The 24,431-nt window shown below is 45.7% G+C and overlaps 1 protein-coding gene across 1 annotated transcript in view; it reads left to right on the top strand.

Moving 5' to 3' along the window:
* The first annotated feature begins 2,648 nt into the window (after positions 1–2,648).
* The window catches only part of EGLN3 (egl-9 family hypoxia inducible factor 3), a 26,391-nt gene continuing 4,608 nt past the window's right edge, over positions 2,649–24,431 (top strand). Inside the window, exons 1-3 of the mRNA XM_032404930.1 lie at positions 2,649–3,325; positions 22,000–22,119; positions 23,706–23,842. Of these exons, the coding sequence (XP_032260821.1) occupies positions 2,969–3,325; positions 22,000–22,119; positions 23,706–23,842 (614 nt within the window). The 5' untranslated portion in view covers positions 2,649–2,968. The remainder of the gene's footprint in view (positions 3,326–21,999; positions 22,120–23,705; positions 23,843–24,431) is intronic.

The raw sequence follows: 24,431 nt of genomic DNA, 5'->3' as shown, positions 1-24,431 counted from the left end.
GTCTGAGGCTCCGCCTCCGAGTCTGCACGCGGCTCCAGCCAGTCTGCTCCCCTCTGTGTGATCACACACTGTGTTTTTTGCCAGGCACAGTATCTCGGGCTCCTTTGCCAAGTGCGGTGCTGGCAGCCCCAAGTGGATCGGGGTTGGTGGGGGGAGGCTTGATTAATAGGCGCCCTTGCTGAGCAGGAAGGGTGACAAGGGATTGAACGCCCTTCTAAACTGCCCACATTGTGCAATCAAATCATCTAGAACGGTTGAAGGCTGTCAGTCACTAGAACTTGTTTATAGACTCTCGTTCTAGTTACAACTAGACTAGTTACAGCTTTAAAACTATTGAAACATTAGTTGCCTAGTAAGCCAAATTTACCCAGTCCTGGGATTGAAAGTCCTGGGTCGATATGTTCACCCTGGGAGATGGGTACGCAATTTTCTGTATTTTGCTGACTGCCACTTCCCCCACCTGCTACTGCAGATTTCCAGCCCTCTGTAAGGTCCCTCCTAATTACTCCTCTGAGTGTCAGGTGTTATCTGCAGAGAAGTTTTAGCTAGAAAAATTTCAGCCAGCTACCAAGGGTTATCTGTCATTTCCTCCTTTTTCCATTCAGGGTATCAATTTCTCAGGTCTACAACAGAGTCCAAAGCTGCAAACGCTACAAGCCACGGCCTAACGGGGCCCATATGCAGGCCGCCTCAGGCCACATCTCTCCTGGTTACCCCAGTATCCATAATGCCCCTAGAGGAGATCACTGAATGGGCCAGAGCAGTTCCTGGCTACGTGGGCGATCCGGCAGAAGTGGGAGAAGGGCCTTCCTCCCTTTCGGTATGGCATCTCCATTTCCCTCCTTGCCACAGATGAAGTCAGTCCTTCAGCTTTCGCTTTAGGTCTCCTGCTCCCAGGACTTGAACATTTACCATGGCTGGATGGGGAGACAAAGCCAAGAGACAAATACCCTGCAGAATGCCCAACTGCCTCCTTCACTGGCCTCCACGGTTTTGTTCTGGACCAGGCTGATCTGCCAGACACTCTTCCAGTGGCTTCTCTCTGGGGACGTTCCCCAGGTCCTCAAGCAAATGGACCCTTCTTGTAGCCTTTCAGACAAGTCCAGACATGCCCCCAAACCCTCGTGGAGGTTGCCATGGCTCAGGGTTGCACACCAGGTTCCCAGTAACTATTTATCAGGCACATATTAGGTGCCAGGGACTGGGGGGGGGGGGTCCCAGGAGGATGGGCCCCTGTCATCATGAAGCTGCTGTGGAAATTTGGACAACAGCTCCTTGAGGCTGGCCAAGTCAAGACTTTACCCCAGTTGGTGCAGCTCCTGTTGAAGGGTCATGCTAACAGTACCAACTAATCACCATCCTGGCAGAGAAACTCCTTGCAGGATAACAGAAGTTTCACCAAAGGTTTCTTATTGACCGCTCCTCCGGAACATTCCTCAGGTTCTTGCTCCACCAAGTGCCCCTGTCTGCTTCTTTCCGTCATGTAGCAGCAGCGCCTTTCCTATTCTACTCTTTGTTTTTGGCTAGGATTTCTGTTTCTTCCTTTCATATCTCTCCCCTAGCATGCAGAGTGGAGAGGGCTATTGGAAGGAGAATAAAAGTGAAAAAGCTGTAGAGGATTGTGTACAAAATACACAATACCTGTAAAATTTGTACATTCTTTTGTTCCATTTAAATGAAGAACCTGAATGCAATCTAATGTAAAATTTAGAATATGGAAATGACTTTGCATGTAATTTAAGAATCTTTTTTCCCTGATTCTAATCTCTGGTGTTTGGTAGGAAAGGGAATGAAAGAAACCCATAAAGCAGTCAGCTTACTTTTGGATAACTAAAAAGTCTTTTAGGTGGTGTCCATCCCTCCTACGTAAGTGTAGTTTCTTGTAGAAAAAGTGAGATTGGAGACCTAGAATTTAGTCTGTCTTTTGGGGGATATACCTAGATGGCTGTTAACATGAGCATGTGATTAATTCTGAAGGCAAACTTTCAGAACACCCTTTTTGAGTAAGAAGCTTGAAAGAGAAGTCGATGAAAACATCCAGCAAAGCAAAATACAGCATTTTCAGGGTTCAATCAGATAATATTCTGCATTTCTTCATTGTGCACATCTACTTCTCTCCCCCCCCCCCACGCCCCCATTGAAAAGACACAGGGCTTTGGGGACACAGGGGTTAGGGAAATGTTTAATTTTAGTTAAAACTGGATTTCTCCCAATCTCTCAGTGGCTTGAGGCTCCTGACCTGGGTCAAACAGCAGAGGCAAGGAAAGGCACCAGGTAAAGCTAGAACGAGATCACTGTTGAATACACATACTTGTTCCGGAGTATGTTACTCTGTTCAAGAGGTGACCAGCCCAGAACGTGGCCGGAAACCGTGCTAATTTCATTTACATTTTCAGAGTTGAGATCCAGGTTTTCAAGTTTGTGATGGGATTTTATGCCAAACATATGCAAATCGATCGCAGTCTAAAAATTCCGTATGTTCTCCAGCCCCTCCTCTAGTCACAAACAACCGAGGCTGGCGCCGGGCAGCGGTAGCCCGGGAGCGGGGGACGGGCCCGGGGAGGGCTGTCCCGGAGGCGGGCCCGGGGCGGGGCCTGGGCGGGGCCCGTGACGCGCCGAGTCGGCCGGCTTGGGGGCTGGACCTCAGCCTCTCCCCGCCTGGGGCCGCCGCTGCACCAGTGGTGGGTCGGCATCTCCACAAGGGGCCCTTCGAGTCCTCGCTGGGTCAGTCCGGCGCCGGGTCGTGGAGCCCCGCGCAGCTCCCACTGGTCTCTGAAAGGATCCCTCCTCCCAGAGTTTCGCGCAACTTTCCCCTCTCCCTGGCGCGGCGGCGGCGGCTCGGGGACCGTGGCCGCCGCAGGTAGCTGAACCCCGGGCCACGCTCCCCGCGCCTCGGCTGCGCGCGCGCGTCGGTCGCTCCGGGTCTCCGTGCACGCTGGGGATCCCCGAGCTCGGCTCTGAGGGCGAGATGCCCCTGGGACACATCATGAGGCTGGATCTGGAGAAAATCGCCCTGGAGTACATCGTGCCCTGTCTGCACGAGGTGGGCTTCTGCTACCTGGACAACTTCCTCGGCGAGGTGGTGGGCGACTGCGTCCTGGAACGCGTCAAGCAGCTGCACTGCAACGGGGCCCTGCGGGACGGCCAGTTGGCGGGGCCGCGCGCTGGCGTCTCCAAGCGGCACCTGCGGGGCGACCAGATCACGTGGATCGGGGGCAACGAGGAGGGCTGCGAGGCCATCAGCTTCCTCCTGTCCCTCATCGACAGGCTTGTCCTGTACTGCGGGAGCCGGCTGGGCAAATACTACGTCAAGGAAAGGTCCAAGGTAGGACGCGCGCGGGCTCCCCGTCGCCGCTGTAGCCCGCGGGGACTGGGGACTTTCGGAGCCCGTTGTCTGTTGCCTTCGCAGGGCTGCAAGTGAACTTTAGTTTTTCACCGAGAGCGAGCAGTCGGTCTGGCTCCCCCTCCCCCACCCCTCCTCCGAGCGAAAATCCATGCTAAGGGACTCAGGTGTATCGTTAGGATGACCTGTTAACTGAAATAATGGGTCCGGTGGGTCAAACCGGACAAGCTGTGGTTTTTTTTTTTTTTGTTCTGAATTTAATACGTGAAGGTTCTCAAAGGTCCAGATGAGGGACAGGTTATTCGAAACACTGCGTAATATCTGAGACATGTGTGAATTCATGATATTAAATGGCCACTTTAAAGTCACCTACTATTGTACTTCATTGTGTTCAGAGGGTATTCCTAAAAAAAAAAAAAAAAGCACTCTTCAAGAATTCTGGAGACAGTTGTGATTTTTCAGTGTGACATTTGGTGTGTGGAGTTTGGCAGGTGTGAAGAAAGTTTGACCTGTGAAAGAGTAAAGCTGCTTTTCACATTTGAGTGAGTGGTGCCCTTGGCTTGCTGCACCCAGGACACTTGGAGATCACCCACTTGATGAGAAGATTCTCTGCTGCTGGTGCGGAGCCCTACACCACCACCTTCCCTCTCCTAACTATCAGATCCACTCAAAACAACTAGTTAAGTGATGGGGAGAAGGAAGTCAAGTACCTCTGGGAAGAGACCATGTTTTTGTTCACACAGCCAGAAGTGACTCCCTGGGTGGTAATTTATCTTGGAAACATTTACAGGTAGATTGGCAGAACTATGGGAACGTGAAGTACAGCGATGTAGGTCCATGTACATTACTTTGGGATAGTCCGGCTACTCAGTCTTCTCTACAGATGATAATCCAGTGCTTTTCCAGTGGCAGTTCTGAGTGATTTGCCCTTTTATTGCACACTGGTCAAGGTGCACGGGGAGCTGTAGAGAACTTTAACACAGTGAGGCACAGCGTGCTAGCATGAGAAGAAAGGGGCACCATTCTTAACAACACGTGTAGTATTTCTCAGTTCAAGATTGACCCTTTGATAAAACATACCATTATCGTCTCATTTGTCTCGTAGACTGAGGGGACACTTTTAATAAAGGGCAAGTGGTGAAGACTGGCAATGTGTAGGAAGGAAGAGGTTGGAGTGGGGGAACAGAGTAGGGGAGAAAACACATTGCTGTATTCCTTTCAAGCCAGGAGGACAAGAATAGAATGTCTGAGAGCACTTATTAATCAGACACGAATAAAGTAAATCTTGGGAGAAAATGCTGCTTTCTAAATTTTGATTTGGGGAAAATTCAGTTACCTGGACTCTGTAGAAGGTTGACGTTGAAGTGTTTCTTTACTCTTTTATCATTTGGATGATTAGAAAGCCATTTGTCTTGGTTAGTTTTGTTTTTGCACTGAGTGACCTTGCCTCCTGGGGCGGGAATGGTGGGGGGGTGAAGGGCTAGCCTCAGTGTTACCGAAGTGCTTGTTGCTTCAATCTGGAAGAGCAGATGGCTTCTTAATCAGTTTTTCAAGTTTCATTTCAACTCAGGTGCTAAGAATTTTACCCCCCGGCATTCTGGGAACGTAATTTGCTCAGAGGGAGGTCAGAATTAATTGGTAGAAAGATGTCACTAACAAATTTGAAAGTTAAGGATTTGTATTTACCTGTGACTTAAAGGACTGTCCGTGGTAGGGTTGTAGGCTAGGATTTGGCCGGACAAATTGAATGAGAAACACTGTGTACGTCTGGGTAAGGAAAAAGAAAGATCTCTAGATAAGATTCTTCAGTTATAGATTATCTTCTGTGTAGAACAAATAACTTCTCAGTTAACCCTTTCAGAAGGTCACTGAATTGAAAAGAGAAATTCATCTTTTGTCCATACCTAGATCTCCAGCTTTTCTTTGGTTGTTTTGGCACAAAGCTCTTCATTCCTGTCCTTTAGAAAAATCACCTCTAGGTTGGGATATTCAGTGGCCAACTGGAGCCAAATGTAAACCAGGCTTGAGCAAACAATTATTAGAGTCAAAAATAAAAAGTTTGATTTGCTTGTTACACAGTTCTCCTTAGCTTTGTGCCCTTGGGTCTTATTAAAGCATCTACATGATTTACATTAGTTTCCCATTAATTTAACTTTCTTCTCTTCCCTCAACTGAGTGCCCTACTCTGTGCTGCTTCCCAGAGTAGTGATATAAACCCAGTTTCCTGCTGCATCCTCCAAGCAGGTTTTCAGTAGAAACTAAATTTTTAAAAGGTAGAATGTGTACACTTATTTTCAAAATTTATTTATGATGTCTTATTATGGAAAATTTCAAACGTGTATATGAGGAACAGAGGTTGGTGTAATGAGTTACGCTCCTATGACCCATTTTCAACGATCGCCAATTTATACATTTGTTTTAGACCAGTTGTTTTTTAGATATTTCTTGGGGTTATGTGTATTAACCGGCTCGTCCTAATTAAATACTTTTTTTCCTTGGACTTTTAAAGGTCATTGAATAATGCAAGAATGCCCTTTATCTCAGTGAAGCAAAAGCAAAGGCATTGGGAATAAAATAGAAACATATATGTTGGACCTAAAGTTGAAACCGTGGAAGAGAATGGAAAGAAATATTAAAGGCTTCCCCCTTTCTGCCAAAAAAAGTTGTTACCAGTCAGAATTTATCTTCCTCCACTTTGTTGGAGAAAAATCCAAGGGTGCTGGAGACCCTCTGGGGAAGTGGTTTCCTAAAATGCACAGCAGCATGGCGCCCCCTAACTTCAAGCATGGTCATTGCTTCCAGGCTATCAAGAGATTTCTTATCTATTACTGCCTTTTGGAGAATTTAGACCATATCCAAGATAAACATTGGTCATAATTTGCTCCTTTTACTTTGGCTGCCTAGATCTTGGAAATGGCTGTTTTCCAGAGAACGTGTAATTTATGGAACCAAATGTTCTTCCTGCTTGAAGCATCTCAGTGTAGGCTCACTACTTAGTAACTTTAAGAATAATAACTACTTTTTATTGAGCAGTTTGCCCGGTCTGGCACTGTGCTAAGCACCTTATAAACACTGTCTATCTGATTTAGTCTTCAGAATCACAATCTTCAGCAAATTGAGTGATTGAGTCGTTCCCCCAAGGTCACAAAGTGAGTGGTAAGCAGCAGTTTATCTTAGGTGTTAGGGGCTTAGGCTTGGGCTCAGGAACTTTGTGGCCTCAGGTAAGTTGCTTACTTTTCACCGAGTGTAAAACGAGGCGTAATAATACCTTAAAGCTTTTTGGGGGGAAGGAGCATTAAATAAGATAACGTACATAAAATTCTTAGTGGAATTCTGTGCCCCCGTGAATGTTATGAGGCTGTAAGCGGAAGATTTAGAATTTAGAATTCTAACCCAGATCTGTCTGAGTCCAGAGTTTGGGTTCTTGACTACTCTCTTTTCCGTCCTTTGATTTGCGCAGTGGCGTTCGCTCTGTGTGGGGTACTGTGCAGGGGCTGGGGATACCAAGGTAAATAGGCATAATCCCTGCCTCGTAGAGCTTCCATTGCCACGTACTTTCGAACGGTAGGATCCTGTAGTTCCCACTCTATTAATTCTTCAAGCTTACAACAGCAAAAAGATAAAACCCAAACATTGAAGAAGAAAGTGGAGTGCTGGGCCAATGTTTTCCTACTGTTATTTGCAGGAAAAGTATTTGCTAATAAGGTTGGTTGTGAGGATCCCTGACCGGAGTAGTTCTGGACAGTGGGGTCATGGGAGTTGTACTGTGAACAGATAGATCAGCCCGCCTGAAGCGGCACAGACAAAAGATGACTCAGCAGTAAGTTATGAGTAAAAGAAAATGGGTTGCAAGGTGGTGGGCTTGTTCCTTTGCTGCTGAGCAGTAACAGTTGTAGCCCACATTTCTCACGTGATATCGGGAATATCTTTTACTCAAGGGAGCTTATTATGGCTGCAAGCTACTTTAAGCAAAAATAGCATAATACACTCAAAGATCAGGATGTGTCTCAGGACCCAAGTGCAGGAAATGCGATCAGGGTTCACAGAAGACTGGGGCCGTGAACCAGGAACCCAAAAGTCCGAAGGACAGCTGGTGTGTTAGTTGTTTTCTCTGGAGCTTTATGGCCCTCATCTTTGCTTCTCTGCATGTGCCCTTAATTTCTGCTCCAACCTACTTAGCATCTAGCTTTGGCTGCTTCTCCATGCATATGGCTCAAGATGGCTGCCTCACAATGGCCACCCAGCCTCAGTTTGAGATCAGCAGAGACTCAACTAACATTCCAGGATCCCTGTTTTCATTCTCTGGAGTAAAGTCTGATGGTTTCACCTTGGTCCAGGGTACCTGTCAGCCTGGGTTGGGGGTGGTAGTGGGAATGTAGAATCCTATGAAACCACAGTTGCCAGGGCTGACGAAAGGTCCCGTTCTTAAAGAGCACGGTGTTTGAGCACTAGACACCATACACGGTGTCTCTGTCATTAAGATCTTAAAAGTCTATCTGCGAAGAAGATATTTTAGGGGGACGAGTCACTGAGTTTGAAGCACTGGAATATCTTCTTGTAAGGATGTGAGGAATTTCTAGAAAAGGTTTTGTATTTCAAAATAACTTAGCTCCTGGAGGAAGGACATTAATTCAAGGAAATAATTTATAGGATACAACCTCAGTGACAGGGAAGCAAGTTTCCCCATTGGGTGAGTTTTCATAATGTTCTTGGTCAGTTTTGTTGAATGACACATGGGAGCAAGGAAGACAGTAGGGGTGTGTGTGTGTGTGTGTTTACCTTGTAATTTCTTTTGCTCAATTTTGGGCTCCTGGCCACTCCACCACACCTTATCTGCTTGCAGTGACGTGGCAAATCAGCGGGTATCAGTTTATTTATCCACAAATCATTAAATGCCTTGCACTGCGGTGGACCTGTACACGGACAGGCCAAGGGAGGTGGAAAGTGATTATAAAGCCACCTAGAGAAGAAGTACGCTGAAAACAGAGTGGGGTGAGATGGTTGTCACCAACTTTGCTTTCTCTTTTTCTGGTTAAACAGTCCCCTTGTACACTGATTTGTCATTTTTTGTTTTCTCTTCTTTGGGCTTTCAACAGTTTCTCTGTTTACTTAAAATGAGAAGTGACCAAAAATACACAGACCTTTAATAATACAGGTCTTTAGAGCTGGAAAGGTATGAGAAATCACACCTATCCAGTCCGTCAGTCACTCAGCAGGTAAGGTGTTTTTGTATTTGGAGAGATGAGGTCTTATGCAAGCCCTCAGAGAAGGGATCGGGGTGTGTCTTGGGCCTGAGCAAAGAGAGGTGCTTTAGAGAGGGGCTTGCTTCATGAGTCAGGTAGACCAGGAGACAGGGTCGTTAGGTTAATTCAGCCACATCAGCATGTGATTTGGGAATTTTAAATATAGTGATGACTTAAAATTGATAAACACCCTTAGGTGGAATTATGTGCGTTCGACTTTTGGGTGTCATGAATTATTTCCCTTTCTGACCTTGCTCAGCTCAAGCAAAATTTGTAAATTCCTTCCTGTATCCTGACTCTGGCTGGAAAAATTTCAGATTTGTAAATAAGGAGCAGCCTCGCATGTTACTACTCCATTCCGTAAACACACCATGTATGGAAGATTTCTCTGCCGAAGCTCCAAGGTGGGGTGGAGTTTAACCCATAATGAGCAGAGCACGTGTGAGAAGCATCTCCAAGCACCCCAGCATTGTGCCCTTCAGGATAAAACGTGGAGGACCTTTCCCGTGGGCCACGTTTGCTCAGTTTGGCAAGACCTCTGCCTCTGACACACCTTTGTGGCCTTGGGTACATTAAGTGACATTTTGACCCAAGTCTATTGAGCACCCAGGAAGCAGCTTGCAGCTTTAGCACTCTGGAGGTTATTCCTTCTTTGTTAATTATTACAGCAACAGATTTGACCATTTCTTTGTAGTAGCACTTTGTAGTTGTTAAGTAATATTGCTCTAAGAAATGGGTGTCATTTTTCTCTAGTGTTTGTCAAATGCTGACGTTCTGACAGTAATGATAGTTCAGATGTATTCTGCTGGGCAACTGCCAGGGGTGCCCAGCGGGTAGTGGAATCCAGAGGCACTGGAATTGTAAATGCGACAGACAAATCATTTTATGATGCCAGACTAAGGAATTCAGTTTTGGCAGGTGGCCAGGAGCCGTTGATTTGGCTCAGATTCAGAGCCATGTGTCTGTTTGCCAAGCGAGATTAGTTAGCTTGGTTCATTATACATAGAATTTATACCCCGTTTCCCTCGATTATCTTAATCTCAAACCAGGGTGGCACTTACCTTAATTTTGTATCTTCTTTTGATCGTGATTTGTGGGTTACATTCGTATTCTTGGTTTGGTGAACTGGGAGTGACTGAGGGTTTTATTTTTCACCCCCTCCCCCAACTCGATCCCAGATTTACGGACATGTGGGTGTACGGTCGTATGATGTGGGCTTTCAGATCTGGGACTGGATTCATTCGGTACCTCCTTACTGAGCGTCCCTCATGTTCTGTGCCATGTGAATACCTCCTTATTAGGCCACGCCAGGTTTTTATCCTTCAGGAGATATAGTGATCAGTGTTTCTCAAGTTCTGGAATAATTGTGCCTATTTCACACTAAATATTCTTTTTCCTTCCAAAATGAGGCCAAAATGCTATTACCATATAAAACTAGTTCCAAGCTACAAAGGATCAAAGAATATGATGGTAGTCTTGGGTTTTTTTTCACTGGGAAGAAAACAAAACGACAAACTCAATTCCAGGTGTCAGTGACATCTATTTTTGGTTCTGCTGGGGGAACTTGAAGTTGTTTTGAAGTATTCAAGATAATACTCTTTCGAGCATTGCTTGAAAGTAGTAAGGATATACCATTTTAAACAGTCTGCACTTCTTCGGGAGCTTGCTGTGTGTTCTCCCTACACGACACGTAGAACAAAGATTCTGCCTGTGCCCCTCCCTCCAGGCCCCTCCTATTTCTCGCCATCTTTCTAGTTAAACCTGAGGGACTATTACTCAGAGAGCTCCATACCCCCACACAGAACTGACAGGGAGTCTTTTTTGTGTGTGTGCTTTTGGGTGTTTTGGATGGCTTCTTTCAGATTCATACTGTTTTGCAGGTTAATTTGAATGACCGGAGTGGGTGGATAAGCAAAATCTTTTTATTTATTTTTTTATTCTTAATTTTAATTATTTAATTATTTCTTTTAAGATTTTATTTTTTAAGGAATCTCTACACCCAACGTGGGGCTCAAACTCACAACCCCAAGATCAAGAGTCCCATGCTCTACTGACTGAGCCAGCTTTTTAAAACACAAAACATTGAACACTCCGGCAGGAACACGCAATATTATTGGTTCAAATTTGGCCTATTTTGGACTGTTTTGGATTTTTGTTTTTGTTTTGTTTTAGGTTGACTGTGGGACCTCAGGTTTTGTCTTTTTTTTTCTTTTTCCTTTAACTAAATTTTGTTTTGCTTTCATAGTAGGACTCCCTGAGGAGGGAATTATTTTAAAGAGACTTATTTTAACCATAAATCACCTGCCTTTGTTTCTTGTTCTCCCTGTGATCCATTTTAATGTGATTTTGCCAGACTGTAAGTAGTCCAAAACCCAACACTAATCACGTTGCCTCCATGCTTTCAGCAGACCCAACCATGCTCTCACCCCAGTGTCTACCGTACGTGCTGCGAACTTCTTACCATGTCATTTAAGGCCTTCCATGTCTGACCCCATTTGACCCCGTCTGACCCTTCTACACTTAATCTCCTGCTGACCGACTTCCCTTCCCTCCCACTCCCTGAAATGCTGGAAGCTGATTTGCCAGGCACACTGAGCTTCCCTGTTGTCTTCTGCTCTTCAGAATCCATCTTAGCGCCTTCTGCTTCCCAGAACTCTGTGGGTAGCTCAGGCCAAGCCTCCCCGCTACGTACAGAGGTACCTGTATTTACTTCCTTCCTTCCTTAGTTACCTTACCCTCCATTTACTTATAAATTCCTTGAAGGCAGAGACTCTTAAGCTTGATATATACTTCTAGTGCCTCGGAATAGTCTCTTACAATTCATATGTGCCTGACTTAATTTCATCTTCAAAAGGAACTTTGATTTCAAAGGCTGTCAGGGTGTCAAAAAAGCTATAAATATTTTGTTAGGTGAAAAAAAGATTTCGCAGTGTGGCCCCTAATTTGATGTCAAAGTGTTTAAATATTTTATTATATTAACATGCTATGAAGGAGCATCTCAAAGACAAGACTTTGGCTTTATGAGGTTTTTTTTCTCCGTTGTGAAATTTTATTCTTGGCCCCAGAAAATACCCAAGTCACGCCCGGATCCTGGCAGCTCGTACCTACGGGGCTGGCGCCGGGAAGCAAGAAAACCCAGGACCGTGAGCTTGGAGCCCTGGCTTCTGATCCTGGCTCTGGCAAGTGGTGTCTCAGGACCTCCATCTCCGTTTCTGCATGAGTGAGATGGATTTTTATTTTTATATTTTAATTTAATTTAGTTGGTACCTACCACTAGGCCCTAGGATGGGCATTTTACATTTTAGTTCATCTCGCCGTGATCTGGGGCAAGTCCGTTTTCTGAGCCTTGCTTTCCTCGTCTATACCATGGATACGATACTATTTCTCTGCCTCCGGGATTATAGGGAATTAAATGAAAATTGAGACTGAATTTCCATCTGAGAGGGCAAATAGGTGCCCTCAGTGCTTCTTATTTGATTCCCGAAGAGACTCCTAACCCGCGGTCACACTCCAGCGCTGACATGACAGTAATCCTCAGCAATGCCCCAGAGTTACAATTGGAATGTTCCCTGCCAGCTTTAGGAATCACACTGCCAAGCCTGTGCCAGAAACTGCCTGAGGAATCCCTCTCGCTTCCTGCTGTGCCCACCACCTCCTCCATCTACCCATCAGCCTCCCCAGATCAACCAGCGCCGGTGACTAATGACTCTCCACCTTTTACCATCTAGGGTGAGGCGTTGCACAAAAACTCTTGGTTTTTGCCACGGAATCGCCATGGTTCGCAAAGTGGGGTTGTTGGACCAGCTGCATCAGCATTGTCTAGAAACTTGCCATAAATGCAAGTTCTTGGGCCTCTCCCCAGACCTCGTGAATCAGAAGCTCATGAGTCCTCCAGGTGATTCTCACACATGCTGAAGTTTGAGAAACACTGAGTGAAATGAATAAGAGGAGGCTAAACAGAGGGAGGGGAGGGCGCTGTATCTTCCTACACTTTTTCTGTTAGTAAGAAAATCAGAGTTCAATCGTTGGCTCAGATCTGAGTTTATTCATTGCTACAATGAAAACATACAAGCACGTGAAATTTATTTGGGAGATCTTTTGAGAAAAACCCACCACCTGTTAACATGTTAAGACACTTTTTTTCTGTTATTTGTATCAGTTAACTTAAATTTTCTAGAGGCAGCATTGGAGCGTGGTTTGGATCTGATTCCCTCCTGCTCACGTTAAATGGAGGGGGGGGGAGGAAGAATCTTTGTTAGTGACCGCAGGGTATTGCCGCCCTCACGGGCCCAAGAGCCTCGCGAGAAGTGTGAGCTGAAGGCACCAGGAGGAAGGAGACAAGATCCTCGTGATTTTGGATGAGCACAAACTGGAAGCACAGACTGCTTTGGTTATGTGCTGTCATGCGCTCCCCATGAATCCCACACAGAAGCCCAAGGTGGTGTCTGGCCCTCTGGGGTCGGATGGCTGCCCCATGGGAGACCTGAGAAGGCCGAGGTGAGGAGCTCTTTGGGGGTGGGGAGGAACGCTGACAACCAAATCCAGCTTGATGGGAATCAAGGATAGGACCTGGAGAAGGGCGGAGAGTAGCTGCTGCTTGGCCTTTTCTTACTTCCGCACGGAGGCCTTTGGTTCCCCAGTTACAGGTTTGAGTCTGTATCTGGTGAGTCAGGAGAGTCATCTGAGAATCAACCTTGTTGCTTTATCTTGGAGCTGAAGCGGTTGCTCTGGAAATAAGAGCCCCAGTTTTCAGTTAACAGATGCTTCCTGATATTTTAGAAGCAGTGTTTAGTGGTGGAAAGACCATGCTTAGTTCTGTAACGTTCCGTGAGTTACTTCGGGTTTCTCACCCTATGTTTGTGCAATGGGGCTTTGTATATTCCTTGGAAGAACATGGGGACACATAAATTAATGACCCCTGTCCCCCAGATTCAGAGCCAGCCACTCCTTTATTTCTAGTCCCCTTGCCGCTCCCCCAGATAGCTTCTGCTTTGCTCTCAGAGGAGCCTTTTACTTGCTACTCCTCGAAGTTTCCCCTCTGGATCTGACCCCTCCCCTAGGCCTCGGTGGGTCTGTGTCCAGCGTGTTCTAGTTAACGTGCTCGTGAGAAGGTTCTGTGTGCAGTGGATTCCAGCTGACAGGGTACTACTAGAGGTGTCTCCTGAACAAGCTTTGCGTGTGAGCGAGGACAGCTTAGCTCATCTCTGGCATTCCTTTGCGTTTACCAGGTGCCGCTCCTTTGACAAAAACACTTTTGTATTTCCTTTAAACTGTTTTCTTCCTTGGTCATTTATCTTCCGACTTTGAAACAAGTGTGAAAACCTTGGCTGGTGTTGAGCTGAGCTAACAAGGAAAGGTCCCTAGACGCCGATTTCCTCCCATAGACCCTGGGCCTGGGAAGAGCAGCCTGGGGATGACCTGGGCTAATTGTTGAGCAATCGCATCCAAAGCAGACGTGGGCTGTGCTGGGGCTGCAGAGAGTTTAGAGTGGGAGTGAGTTTGCTGTGGGAGTAGCTGAAGCAAAGACCATGTGGACAGCGGGTACTTTGCACCAGGACTGAGTCAGGCTCCTTTGCCCGGTGCTTTTGTTAGCCCCTCCCCTCCCCCAACCATCTTGGCGCTTTCGTTCACAGACTCAATACCAAGTACCTCCTTTTTCATATTTTTGTCTTTTTTTTTTTTTTGCCCTTTACAGTTTTCTATGATTATGGAAAGGGTGCTAGGCAAGGGTGAGAGGGATTCAAATAAAGGAGAACTGAAGATCTCTGTACCCCCCAAAATGGATGATTTGGTTCATGGTAGACATTAGGTAATGGTGCTGATGAAGCATGACTTGATGATGGAGGCCTCACACTCTGCAGCCAGACAAACTGGGTTCGAAGAGGCAAGGGACCGAACCTCCTGGTGCCACAGTTTCCCCATCTGTAAAATGGACATAAGGATGTCTCCTGCCATATGGGGTTACTTATGAATATTGAATGAGGGGGGCTATTCAGGGAGCACATAGAACAGTGTCAGGCACGTAGTAAGCACTATACAAATGTTTGTTCAGTAAATCAATGTCTCCTGAATGTGATAGGTTCTAATTCCAGCTGATTTGCTGTGTGTCATTTCTTTCATTGAGCAGATGTATTTTTCCAGGTGCTGAAGGGCACATGTAAATATAAGATCTGGCTTCCTAGAAAGTTCTCTGACTTTATTTTTTCCAGCATAGTTGCTGTGTCCCTAGGGAATTGCTGGTAAAGTGTTTGCCTGGTTTTTCTTAGCTTTAAGAAGATTGTTGCAAGGCATTTTTCATGTGTTTTGACTGGTACGTTTTTTTTTTTATTACCCCGTTTATAAAATCTTGTCTTACCAATTATATTTGAGTTATGGATTCCCTTAACATATTTGAGGCTTCATGGCAGATGAGAACTTAAGGACAGCCACACTTAATTTTCTGACAGTCCTGCAACCACAAACATTCTTGTTTTCCTCTTTATTCTCAGAGCCTTTCTGAGAGCAGCAGGTAAAGTTTTGTTTTCCTGAGAAGGCTGTTTCTCACAACAAAAGAAGTTAAATACTGTGAGTCCCTACCCGCATATTGCCTTAAGGATTACCCATGAATTGGTTTTTCTATACAAAGACGGTAACTTGGAGGTTCCAGGGGTTTAATGACTTTTCCTGAGAACTTGTGAGCAGGGAGACTCGAGCTGCTGCTCACCTTCCCCAGAATCAGGACACGAAATGGGACGGTATGTGGCAAGCACCACCCCAAGTGCCAGCTGGCTGCGTAGGTCCTCAGGAAAGGGCAGCTGATACAGTGAGGAGAACGGCATCGGAAAGGATACGGTTAAAGGCCTCTCTTAATGTCCTTCACCCTGAGTCTGGCTGACTTTTGCTGATTTCATAAGTGCAAGGAAGCCCTTATTCAAAACATTTCTCGGGTGACTCGGGTAGCGCCGGGGGAGGGCTGTCCTGTGCCGGTTCCCTCGGCAGTCTGCCCTGCGGTGTGCTCGGCTGTGGGCTGGCCGCCACCCTCACGCAGCGCACGTAGCCCTGTCACTCAGCCGGCACCCTGCTGGCGGGGAGCCAGGCCTCGCGGGAAGGGCCGCCTTTGCAAACCCAAACAGCCTGTATTGATATGTCGATGCTTCCCGGCCTGTTTACTGTGCTTAATTGCAGAGCTCTGGCTGAATCCTCTCCAAGGAGAGGAATTAACCACAATTCAGAAAGGAATGACAATAGTTTCTTAAATTCTTGGCCTTGCAGAGTTTCAATGGCTTCTCCTGGGAGGGTGATTCACTCAAGTTCATGCACGAAGTGCAGGATTCCCTGGAATAGAATCTTGATCTAGTGCAGTCAGACTTTACAGGCCTGTGAATCCCCTGTGATTTTATGCAGGCTTCTCTGTGTGTGTGTGTGTGCACGTGCGTGTGGCGCGTGCATATTTTTGGGGTGGGGGTGGGAGCCTAACTCTTTAATGAAGAATTTCAAGGGGCTTTGGCATCTGGTAAAACTGCCATCACTGAGCTAGGAGAACTAAATCGAAGGTTCTAGAGTCTGGGTAGTTGGTGGTGGTTTGGATGATCCCAGAGCTAGGACCAAATTCATAGTAGAGCAGAACAAGGGCACGGATGGAAAAGTCTACCTGGGGACAGGTTTTCAAGTGAAGATGGTAAATTCCTACGCCCACAGGCACGATGCTCTCACCTGACCGGAAAGGGGTGGATAGATCCCCATCACCAGAGCAACCGAGAATTGGTTAGACCCTCTTACTTTTCATTTTCAGAATTACCAAAGCTCTTGCATTTCAACAAAATTCATTCATGGGGGGCATGATGATTATTGCTCTAAATTGAAAGTGAGGTTTTGTGTCACAGTGCTCTGGGTTCAGGAAGAGGCTCTTTTTTTTTTTAAGTAGTCTCCACAACCGGTGTAGAGCCCAACGTGGGATTTGAACTCAGGACCCTGAGATCAAGATGTGAGCTGAGATCAAGAGCCAGATGCTTAACTGAATGAGCCACCCAGGCGCTCCAGGAAGAAGTATTTTTAGCGTGGATTTAGAACAAATGAGGAAGGCAGAAGTGGTTCTCAGTGTAGAAACAGAATAGCAGAAAACATTTTAATGAATAACTTGAGGTTTGTTGAAAGGATTACTTACCTTACAGTTGTCGTTTGTCTGGTGTTCTGACTCCCCTGAATTGTCTGGTCGGATACTGAAACTTTGGGAGGGAGAACACGGTAGTTGGCCAAGGCTCACGTTATTGCCCACCAAAAGCATATTTCCTGTTTTTTCCTCATTTTGTTACATCAGTCTTTAACTAGAAGCACTAGGCAGAAGGAAATAGCTAGGTTTGCTCTTAACCAACAGAATAGATAACAAGCAAGATGCCAAGATAACTCGTGACAGTTAGCAGAGTTTCCTACTTTCTTCTCTAAAGTGCCTACGTTATCTACAACTAATTTCTTCATGCCAACCTGGATGAAGTTAGAGTGAATGTAAAAGGTTCTAAAGCAGTTTTTATGTTTATGAGCGGTTCATCATCACCTTGAGAGCTTGCTTTTTTTGGTTCACTTTCAGATGAAGGATGGGACTGACAGCGGTGTGAACTTTGCAGAGTGACATTTTCTGGAAACTCTTGTATTTCTTCTCAAGTCTTTACACATCGGGTTCTCCGTGTAGTTAATTGTCTCATGGTGGAGAGAGGAAGGACCCTGTCCAGAGCCGACACGGGGGGAGGACTGGAGGAGGCCCGTGGAATATGGATGGCATTGGAGGATGAGGCCATGCCGTTGGACAGGATGCATCTGAGCCAGGCGAGGAGAGATGGGGGAGTGCCCACCTGGCACTCAGGAACTGTCCCAGCGTAGCTTGACTGCTTAGGAGACCACAGACGGTGACCTCAGAGTACAGCCTGTTGTATTTTTTAGTGGCCCTGATTAAAAAATTGGGATAAAAACTGTTCAAGAGAGTTTACATGCACATCTGGGTCCGTTGCCTGTCTCTCTCTTAAGGTTTGCAGATTTGGAACACCGGGCCTTCGTTACAAAGGACAGCAGACTGCCTGCTTGTAGGCAGCAGAGTGCACACACCGGAGTTCTGACACATCTATTCCTGATTGGCTTTAATCATTTATGTTCCTTGGAAGCGCCAAAAGCTATTTGAGTTACCCAGTCCTGGATTTGAAGCTACAGAGGACTTAAGTAGAGTCCGGTCCCTGAAGAGGAGACATTCAGAAGCCCTGGCTGAGGGGAATAGCTTAATATATATGGCTAAAGAAGCAGCGTTTAGTGTATGCCGAGCCTTGCACTCAGCATTTTACACAACTTAACTCCTTCAGTCCCCATAAGCCCATTTTACAGATGAGAAAACTGAGGTATGAAGAGGTTAAGTACAGGCTATCCTGTATTTAGGTTGCATTTTATTCAAAGTATGCTTGTGCTCAAGATCATTCATAATTCAAAGCAAATCCTTACAAAGACGGACTGGCACTTCTGTCTAGCAGTTAGAGGGGTCTAGCATTTGGCAGTGGACCAAAATACGGGTTTGAAGGTCACTCAACCAGGTAGCTTTGAAGTTATGCTATTCTTGACTCATTTTTTAAAATGGATTCACATTAATTGCAAATTTTACAATTAAAATGAATTGATTAATATTTTAATTTGCTAAATTAAATTTTACATAAAAGACCACTTTATAACTTGTTTAAGACCAAGTCATACTAGTGAATCTGACTCCAAAGTCATGAATGATGTGAAATACGTTTCTATCAAAATCTAGGTCATTGATTGTTATTAGGGAAGTGGTTAGTCTAACTGGAGGCTGGATGGGTCAGATGTGCCCCCTTCCCACCTGCGGGTCTGAAATGATCATCATTGCTGGATGGACAGTGGAGGTTGCCGATGGCACTTTTTGAAAATGGTTTATACATGCAGTCAAGCTGTGGCTGGTTTCAGTCAAGAGCATTCTGTCTAGGCATTGGAATGGAAATCTTCAACTTTCATTTTCCAGCCTTACCTTTGGGATTGATGAGGTACAGTTTCTTATGAAGCCAGCTCAGCAATAACTCCAATAGAACCACTGTTTTCTCTAATAGAACCACTGTTTTCGATTCTACCTGTGGTTTTTGGGGAACAGATTTTGTTACTTGGGTTTGGCTATTAATATTCTATGTATCTGTGTGCATCTTCAAAGAATGCATAGACAGTCCCTGCCTGAATGTGGCCACCTAGATGTCTAGAGCACCTAGCTCTGGTCTAGAGCTAGCCTGGGGGGCGTTCACCCCTCCGCTCATTTCCTTTTGCGACAAAGCTCTAGAAAGGCCTCCAGGGGTGGTGGGAGGGGGGACTGAGGGGGTGGGGCGCACAACAGGGTCAGAGGAAGAAATGGTGGATGCCTTTATATGTTATAAATCCCTTCCCAGGCTTGATGAGGCTTAGATAGCCCTGCAGTCGAACTGATCCGTTTCTGGGGTTTGTTTCTGTCCTCTGCACAAATTGGCACAGAAATGCATGGCTGTTGAAGGGAGCGTTGCTTCTCAACACATCCTTAGCCTCCTGGTTCTAGACCGTGTCAGAGACCAGCAAATAGTTGGGAACGTGCCCAAGCCAAGACCTATCTCCTGTGGCTCTTGTCCAGAAAAAACTGATAAAATTGGCCTGTGTAGTTTCGACGGGCCCACCGAGGCCCACAATAATTTCCTTCCATTGTTTCAGATTCGATGCTGTGGCTTCAGAAACCAGGAGAGAGGGTGAAGATTGGCTCTGGCCAGAAAACTTCCCTCTGTTGCCCTCCCCTAAGCAATCAGATACTTTGCTGACACTTAGGAATTTTGTGCTAATAAGTCCCTGGGAGGTGCTAGCTCTTTTTCTGCGTGTGTGTTTTATAGATGCAGGTATTCGTAAAGGAGGTACTACTGTGAGTTTGTATCTACTTTTTTCAGTATTTACTGCAAACTGAATTCTGTGGCAGACAGGTGCTTCATAAGGCCCTGAAGAACCCTGTTGCTCCTTCTGGGGTTGCTGCTTAGCTAGAGTCTCAGACCTTTGGAGGCCCTCCAACCTGTGCCCCTCCTTCTAGAAAAAAACTAGGCCTGGGATCACACAATCAGTTGCTGAGGGAACCAGATGGCAGGCATCCAGACCACTGACCTTTTCTGTAGAGTAGGGCTGTTTAAGAATATAAGATTATATAGTATTGATGGAGCACTGCTGCTTTTCAGGGCCTCACAGTGGGGGGAGGCTTAGATGGTAGGGAATCTAGCCTATAACTGTTTGTGGCTTAAGTGACTTTCATTATTGGCTCAGTGGTGGCTCTTATAATCCTAATAGCTGCTCCCAGGGATGAGTAATTCCCTAGTCAGTATAGGTGACTTCATTTATCTCTTCTTCCCGGCCAGGCCCATCATTTCCGCCTGCTACCAGCCAGCTTTCTCCAAGCCATCCTTTGCTTGGTGGTCCCATCATTTGTTAAATCTTGATTGCAGTGGCCTCAACATTCCACTTTCTGGACGAGGTTCAGGCCAACAGGCTCCCTTCAGCTCCAAGATACGATGTTGCATTGACACTGTAGATGTTCAGAGGCAGGATGCGGGGATTGATAGCCGCGTGAGGGATATGGTGATTTAAGTGTTACGATCATTGTTAAAGCCAAGTTGCTGTTAAGCCTGATTGTTCTAGTATGGCACGTGTGTGAAGCCTGTGACACTCCATGCTTTGTTCATGTTTTCATGCTGCTGCTGGGAGTGACTTGGCGGCCACAGCATTGAAGCTGATTCATTGAGCCACTAATGCCTTAGTTTGGGCCTCTACCTGACTGATCGTTTTACCAGCGAAACAGCCCTGCCCTTCATGAGGGAAAATACCAACTGGATCACTAAGTGTATGTTTGAAGATAGGTTTTTAAAAATGACAGAAATCTTGGGGCGCCTGGGTGGCTCAGTCAGTTACGCCTTCAGCTCAGGTCATGATCTCAGGTCCTGGGAATGAGCCCTGCATCGGGCTCCCTCCTCCATGGGGAGTCTGCTTGAGATTCTCTCTCTCCCTCTGCTCCTCCCCCCCCCCCCCCCCCCGACTTGTGCTCTCTCTAAAATAAAATGACAGAGACCAGGCGCCTGGGTGGCTCAGTCAGTTAAGCGTCTGCCTTCAGCTCAGGTCATGATCCCAGAGTCCTGGGATCGAGCCCCGCATTGGGCTCCCTGCTCGGCAGGAAGCCTGCTTCTCCCTCTCCCACTCCCCGTGCTTATGTTCCCTCTCTCGCTGTCTCTCTCTCTGTCAAATAAATAAAATCTTAAAAAAAATGACAGAGACCTCTTATCCTTTAGAGGACAGAGCCATTTGCTTATTTATTCACTTAATCAAATTTTTAACAGACACCTTCCATGTGGCAGGCACTGTTTTAGGCACTCAGAATGCCTCAGCCAACAAAATAGGAAAAATATCCCTTTCCTCATCTTATGTTGTCAATTCCGGTATCTTCCCTGCATATGTCTCATCCCTACGAAAATATTTTAAGAAATAAGGCAGTGTCCTGTGAAGAGAACTAGCTTTTGCACCTTGCCCATTGTTTTCTATTCCTTGCTATAATTGTGCCATGGAACAATTAGAGGTTTGATACCTGCTTAATAGTAATTCTCTAATAGTAATTTTTAGTAGGATTTGTTTGTATGGCTTTCTACTTTATCCCTCCACCTGGCTGTTAGAGGTGGTGCCTGGGCAAAGGAAGAGAAGAACTTCAGGTTATTGCCTGATGTGATAGTTATCAGTAGGCAAGAAGACGAGCATTGAGAAACATACTAAGATGTGTCTGTGGCTTCTTCTATGAATTGGACCTGATTGTGCTGCCTGTGGTAACAAATTGGGGCACAGCTTCCTTCCTTCCGACTGACCTTTCCCTATTCTTTCTGTCCTAAGCATTTTATTGAGCAAGCCTGATCTTCTCCTCCTTTGTGATTGGTTCCCATCTCTTTGTCAATGCACGGATCTTTAGCCATTGTTCTAAGACAGCCGGTGATTCGGTGATTCAGGAGCACTTATTATACCAGGCATAATCCCTAAACTCCATTACCTAGTGAGTCTGATTTTGTGGGTCTAGGATGGGAACCCAGAATCTGCTTTTTCAAAGAGGAGGATTGGAGAAAAGCAGGGCATCCTCATGATGATGTAGCTGGGTTACTGTCTGAAATGTTCTAGAACTGTGGGAATATTGCTGAACCACTTTCCACTTGGGCTGAGCCATAAGGTATAACTTGGCTGTTAATCTTACACCACGACGATGAGTCTCGATTTATGTACTGTCCATGCAATTAAGAAGCCCATGGCCGCCTGTAAATGTCACATAGCACCCAAAGAGACTGCGTTACTCAGCTGTTCCCCGGTGGGAGAAGATGGTCTCGGCTTTGTTTAACCAGCTTTCTTGGGATTTCTCCATAGGCAATGGTGGCTTGCTACCCAGGCAATGGGACAGGTTATGTTCGACATGTGGACAACCCCAACGGCGACGGCCGCTGCATCACCTGCATCTACTATCTGAACAAGAATTGGGATGCCAAGGTACTCTGGCATAAAGGGGGTAGAACGTGGGGCTAGAAACTCTAGGGAAAGAATTCAGATGACTTAGAGGAGGGTTTGCAATTCATAATTCCCACAGATGAATCTTTTCTACTTCACCATTTACTTTTTGTCTCCTACTATGGTGTTAGTACTCAAGTTGATCAGACGAAAATAATGGATATGAAGTTAATCTGGTGGGGGCAGCGGGGGTGGGGGGCAGTAGGGAGGGTCATTACTAGGTTGTGGGAAGGGTGGTTGATAAAGAGAAGGTAATCTATTATTTTAGGAATGGGGATCAATTTTTTGGGGGGGGGGGATCTAATCCAGAGCTGATAGGACTCTCAGTGCACAGTAAGATACATACTTCTTCCTTCCAGCAGCAACATTGTGAGAGAATTCCACAAAAATAGAACTAACTGTAGGATATGAAACCGGCCCCAGGCGAGGTTTCCCACACAGTCCTCTTGGGGTGGTATGGCTCGTCGGTGGCCGCTTGCCATGGCTCACCATGGTTTGGGAAGGTCAGAGGCTTTCTGGCTTATTTTTGAACATATAGATAGATAGAGATATGAAGTCTGGTTCCACGCTTACAGACATTTGTCTGGAATTTGTATGCTTTCTGAAACTTAAGGATGATTTAGGAGTCTGAGAAGTCAGAGAACTTTTCAAGCTCATTTGGCATTTGAACCTTTTGCATCTCCATTTCCTGTTCATTGGGGCAGATACTGGTCGTCCTAAAGCACAAGGATATTTTATCTGGCGTCAGGGAAACAAAACCTGGGAAACCAGTGAGTCAGATGTCTCTTCTCCCTATTTGGTAACATGATTGGAATACATCCCTTAGTTGTCTTTTAAAATCTTGAAAGGTAGTGTTATAGGCAAGAGAGTAAAGTTATCAGGTCAGTGATAATAAATCATGAAGTATGAAATCATGCAACAAATATTTGAGTGCCTGTTAATGTCAGGCATTGTGCTGTGTAGAAGCATTGATGTGTGAGGCCTGGATTCTACCTTGATATGGTTATCCCAGCAGGAGATTTGGGTGTACATATTTTTAAAAAGAAATCAAGGAAGAGAGTGATGCATGTACTAAAAAGTGTAGATAAGGTAGTCTGAGCTCAGAAAAAGAATATGTAACTTCCAGCTGATGAGATCACATAGGAGCTGGAGGAGTTCAAAAGAAAGCCGTAAATTCTAATTGAAGGGGATGTTATGTGTGATGACTATCCTAGGAAGTTCTTAATATTAGATGGAACCATATGAAGTTGCCGGTGGGTTTTTGTAGGTCAAAAACAGATGTTGACAGGTTTGTGTGATTGGACCCAATAGCACTCCATTTTGTGTCCACGGGTTTCATGACTGGGGGGTAGGAAGGCTTCATTCCGTATGAGTGGATAAGGAGAGACGACTAGCTAAGTTGGAAGTAAAATGAAGTACAAGGTGTAAGGTTGGAGAGAATTTTGGGAGTAATATACACCCGGACTGGAGGTTGGAAGATGGCATTGTTTCCAGATGAGGCTGAAATATCATTGTTAGCCAATTATGTGTGAGGCTAGGAAATAATCCATCTTCTTTTTGGCCCTCAGCTACACGGTGGGGTCCTGCGGATATTTCCAGAAGGGAAGTCATTCATAGCGGATGTGGAGCCCATTTTTGACAGACTCTTGTTCTTCTGGTCAGACCGCCGGAACCCACATGAAGTCCAGCCTTCGTATGCGACCAGGTAATAGCCAGGGCCATGATTCCTCCTGAGAAGCCGCTGTATAGAGCCCAGTTCCCAGAGAAGTCCCTAAACTTGTGTCCTGTGTATATGAGGGACCAACCACACTCCAAGGCTGATAGCAAACCTGTTAGAAGGCAATCACAGTTACAGGGGAAACTAGATTCCTTAGGTTCTTCACAAAACCTAATGTCAAGTGGAACTATTAACAAATTGTTTTCCATTAGGTGAGCGTGGTGGATTCCAGATTTCCCACAGTGTTTTTCCCTTCTTCCTTTGCCACTCCTCCCTGAAACAAATCTAACGTTGAAGTAGCCCTAGAGAATGTTGGCCCTCACATATCAGGAATTCTGATGGTTAACTCTGGATGAATTTACAAGTTGCCTATTGCAAACAGAGAGAGAACCTTGAATAAAGAGAGAGGAATTTGTTCCGACTTCTTTTCCTTTTTACCCTTTCTTTCCCTTAAAATTGGTTTGGGCCCACTGTACCCATCATGTTCCAGTAATGGGATTTTTTAAAAGCCCTTTCTTTTTTTAAAAAAAATTTTTTTATTGTTATGTTAATCCCCGTACATTACATCATTAGTTTT

This window comes from Phoca vitulina, unplaced genomic scaffold (assembly GCF_004348235.1).
Source record: "Phoca vitulina isolate PV1807 unplaced genomic scaffold, GSC_HSeal_1.0 scaffold7, whole genome shotgun sequence".
Lineage (NCBI taxonomy): Eukaryota > Metazoa > Chordata > Mammalia > Carnivora > Phocidae > Phoca > Phoca vitulina.
This window is presented reverse-complemented; position numbering and strand designations above follow the sequence as displayed.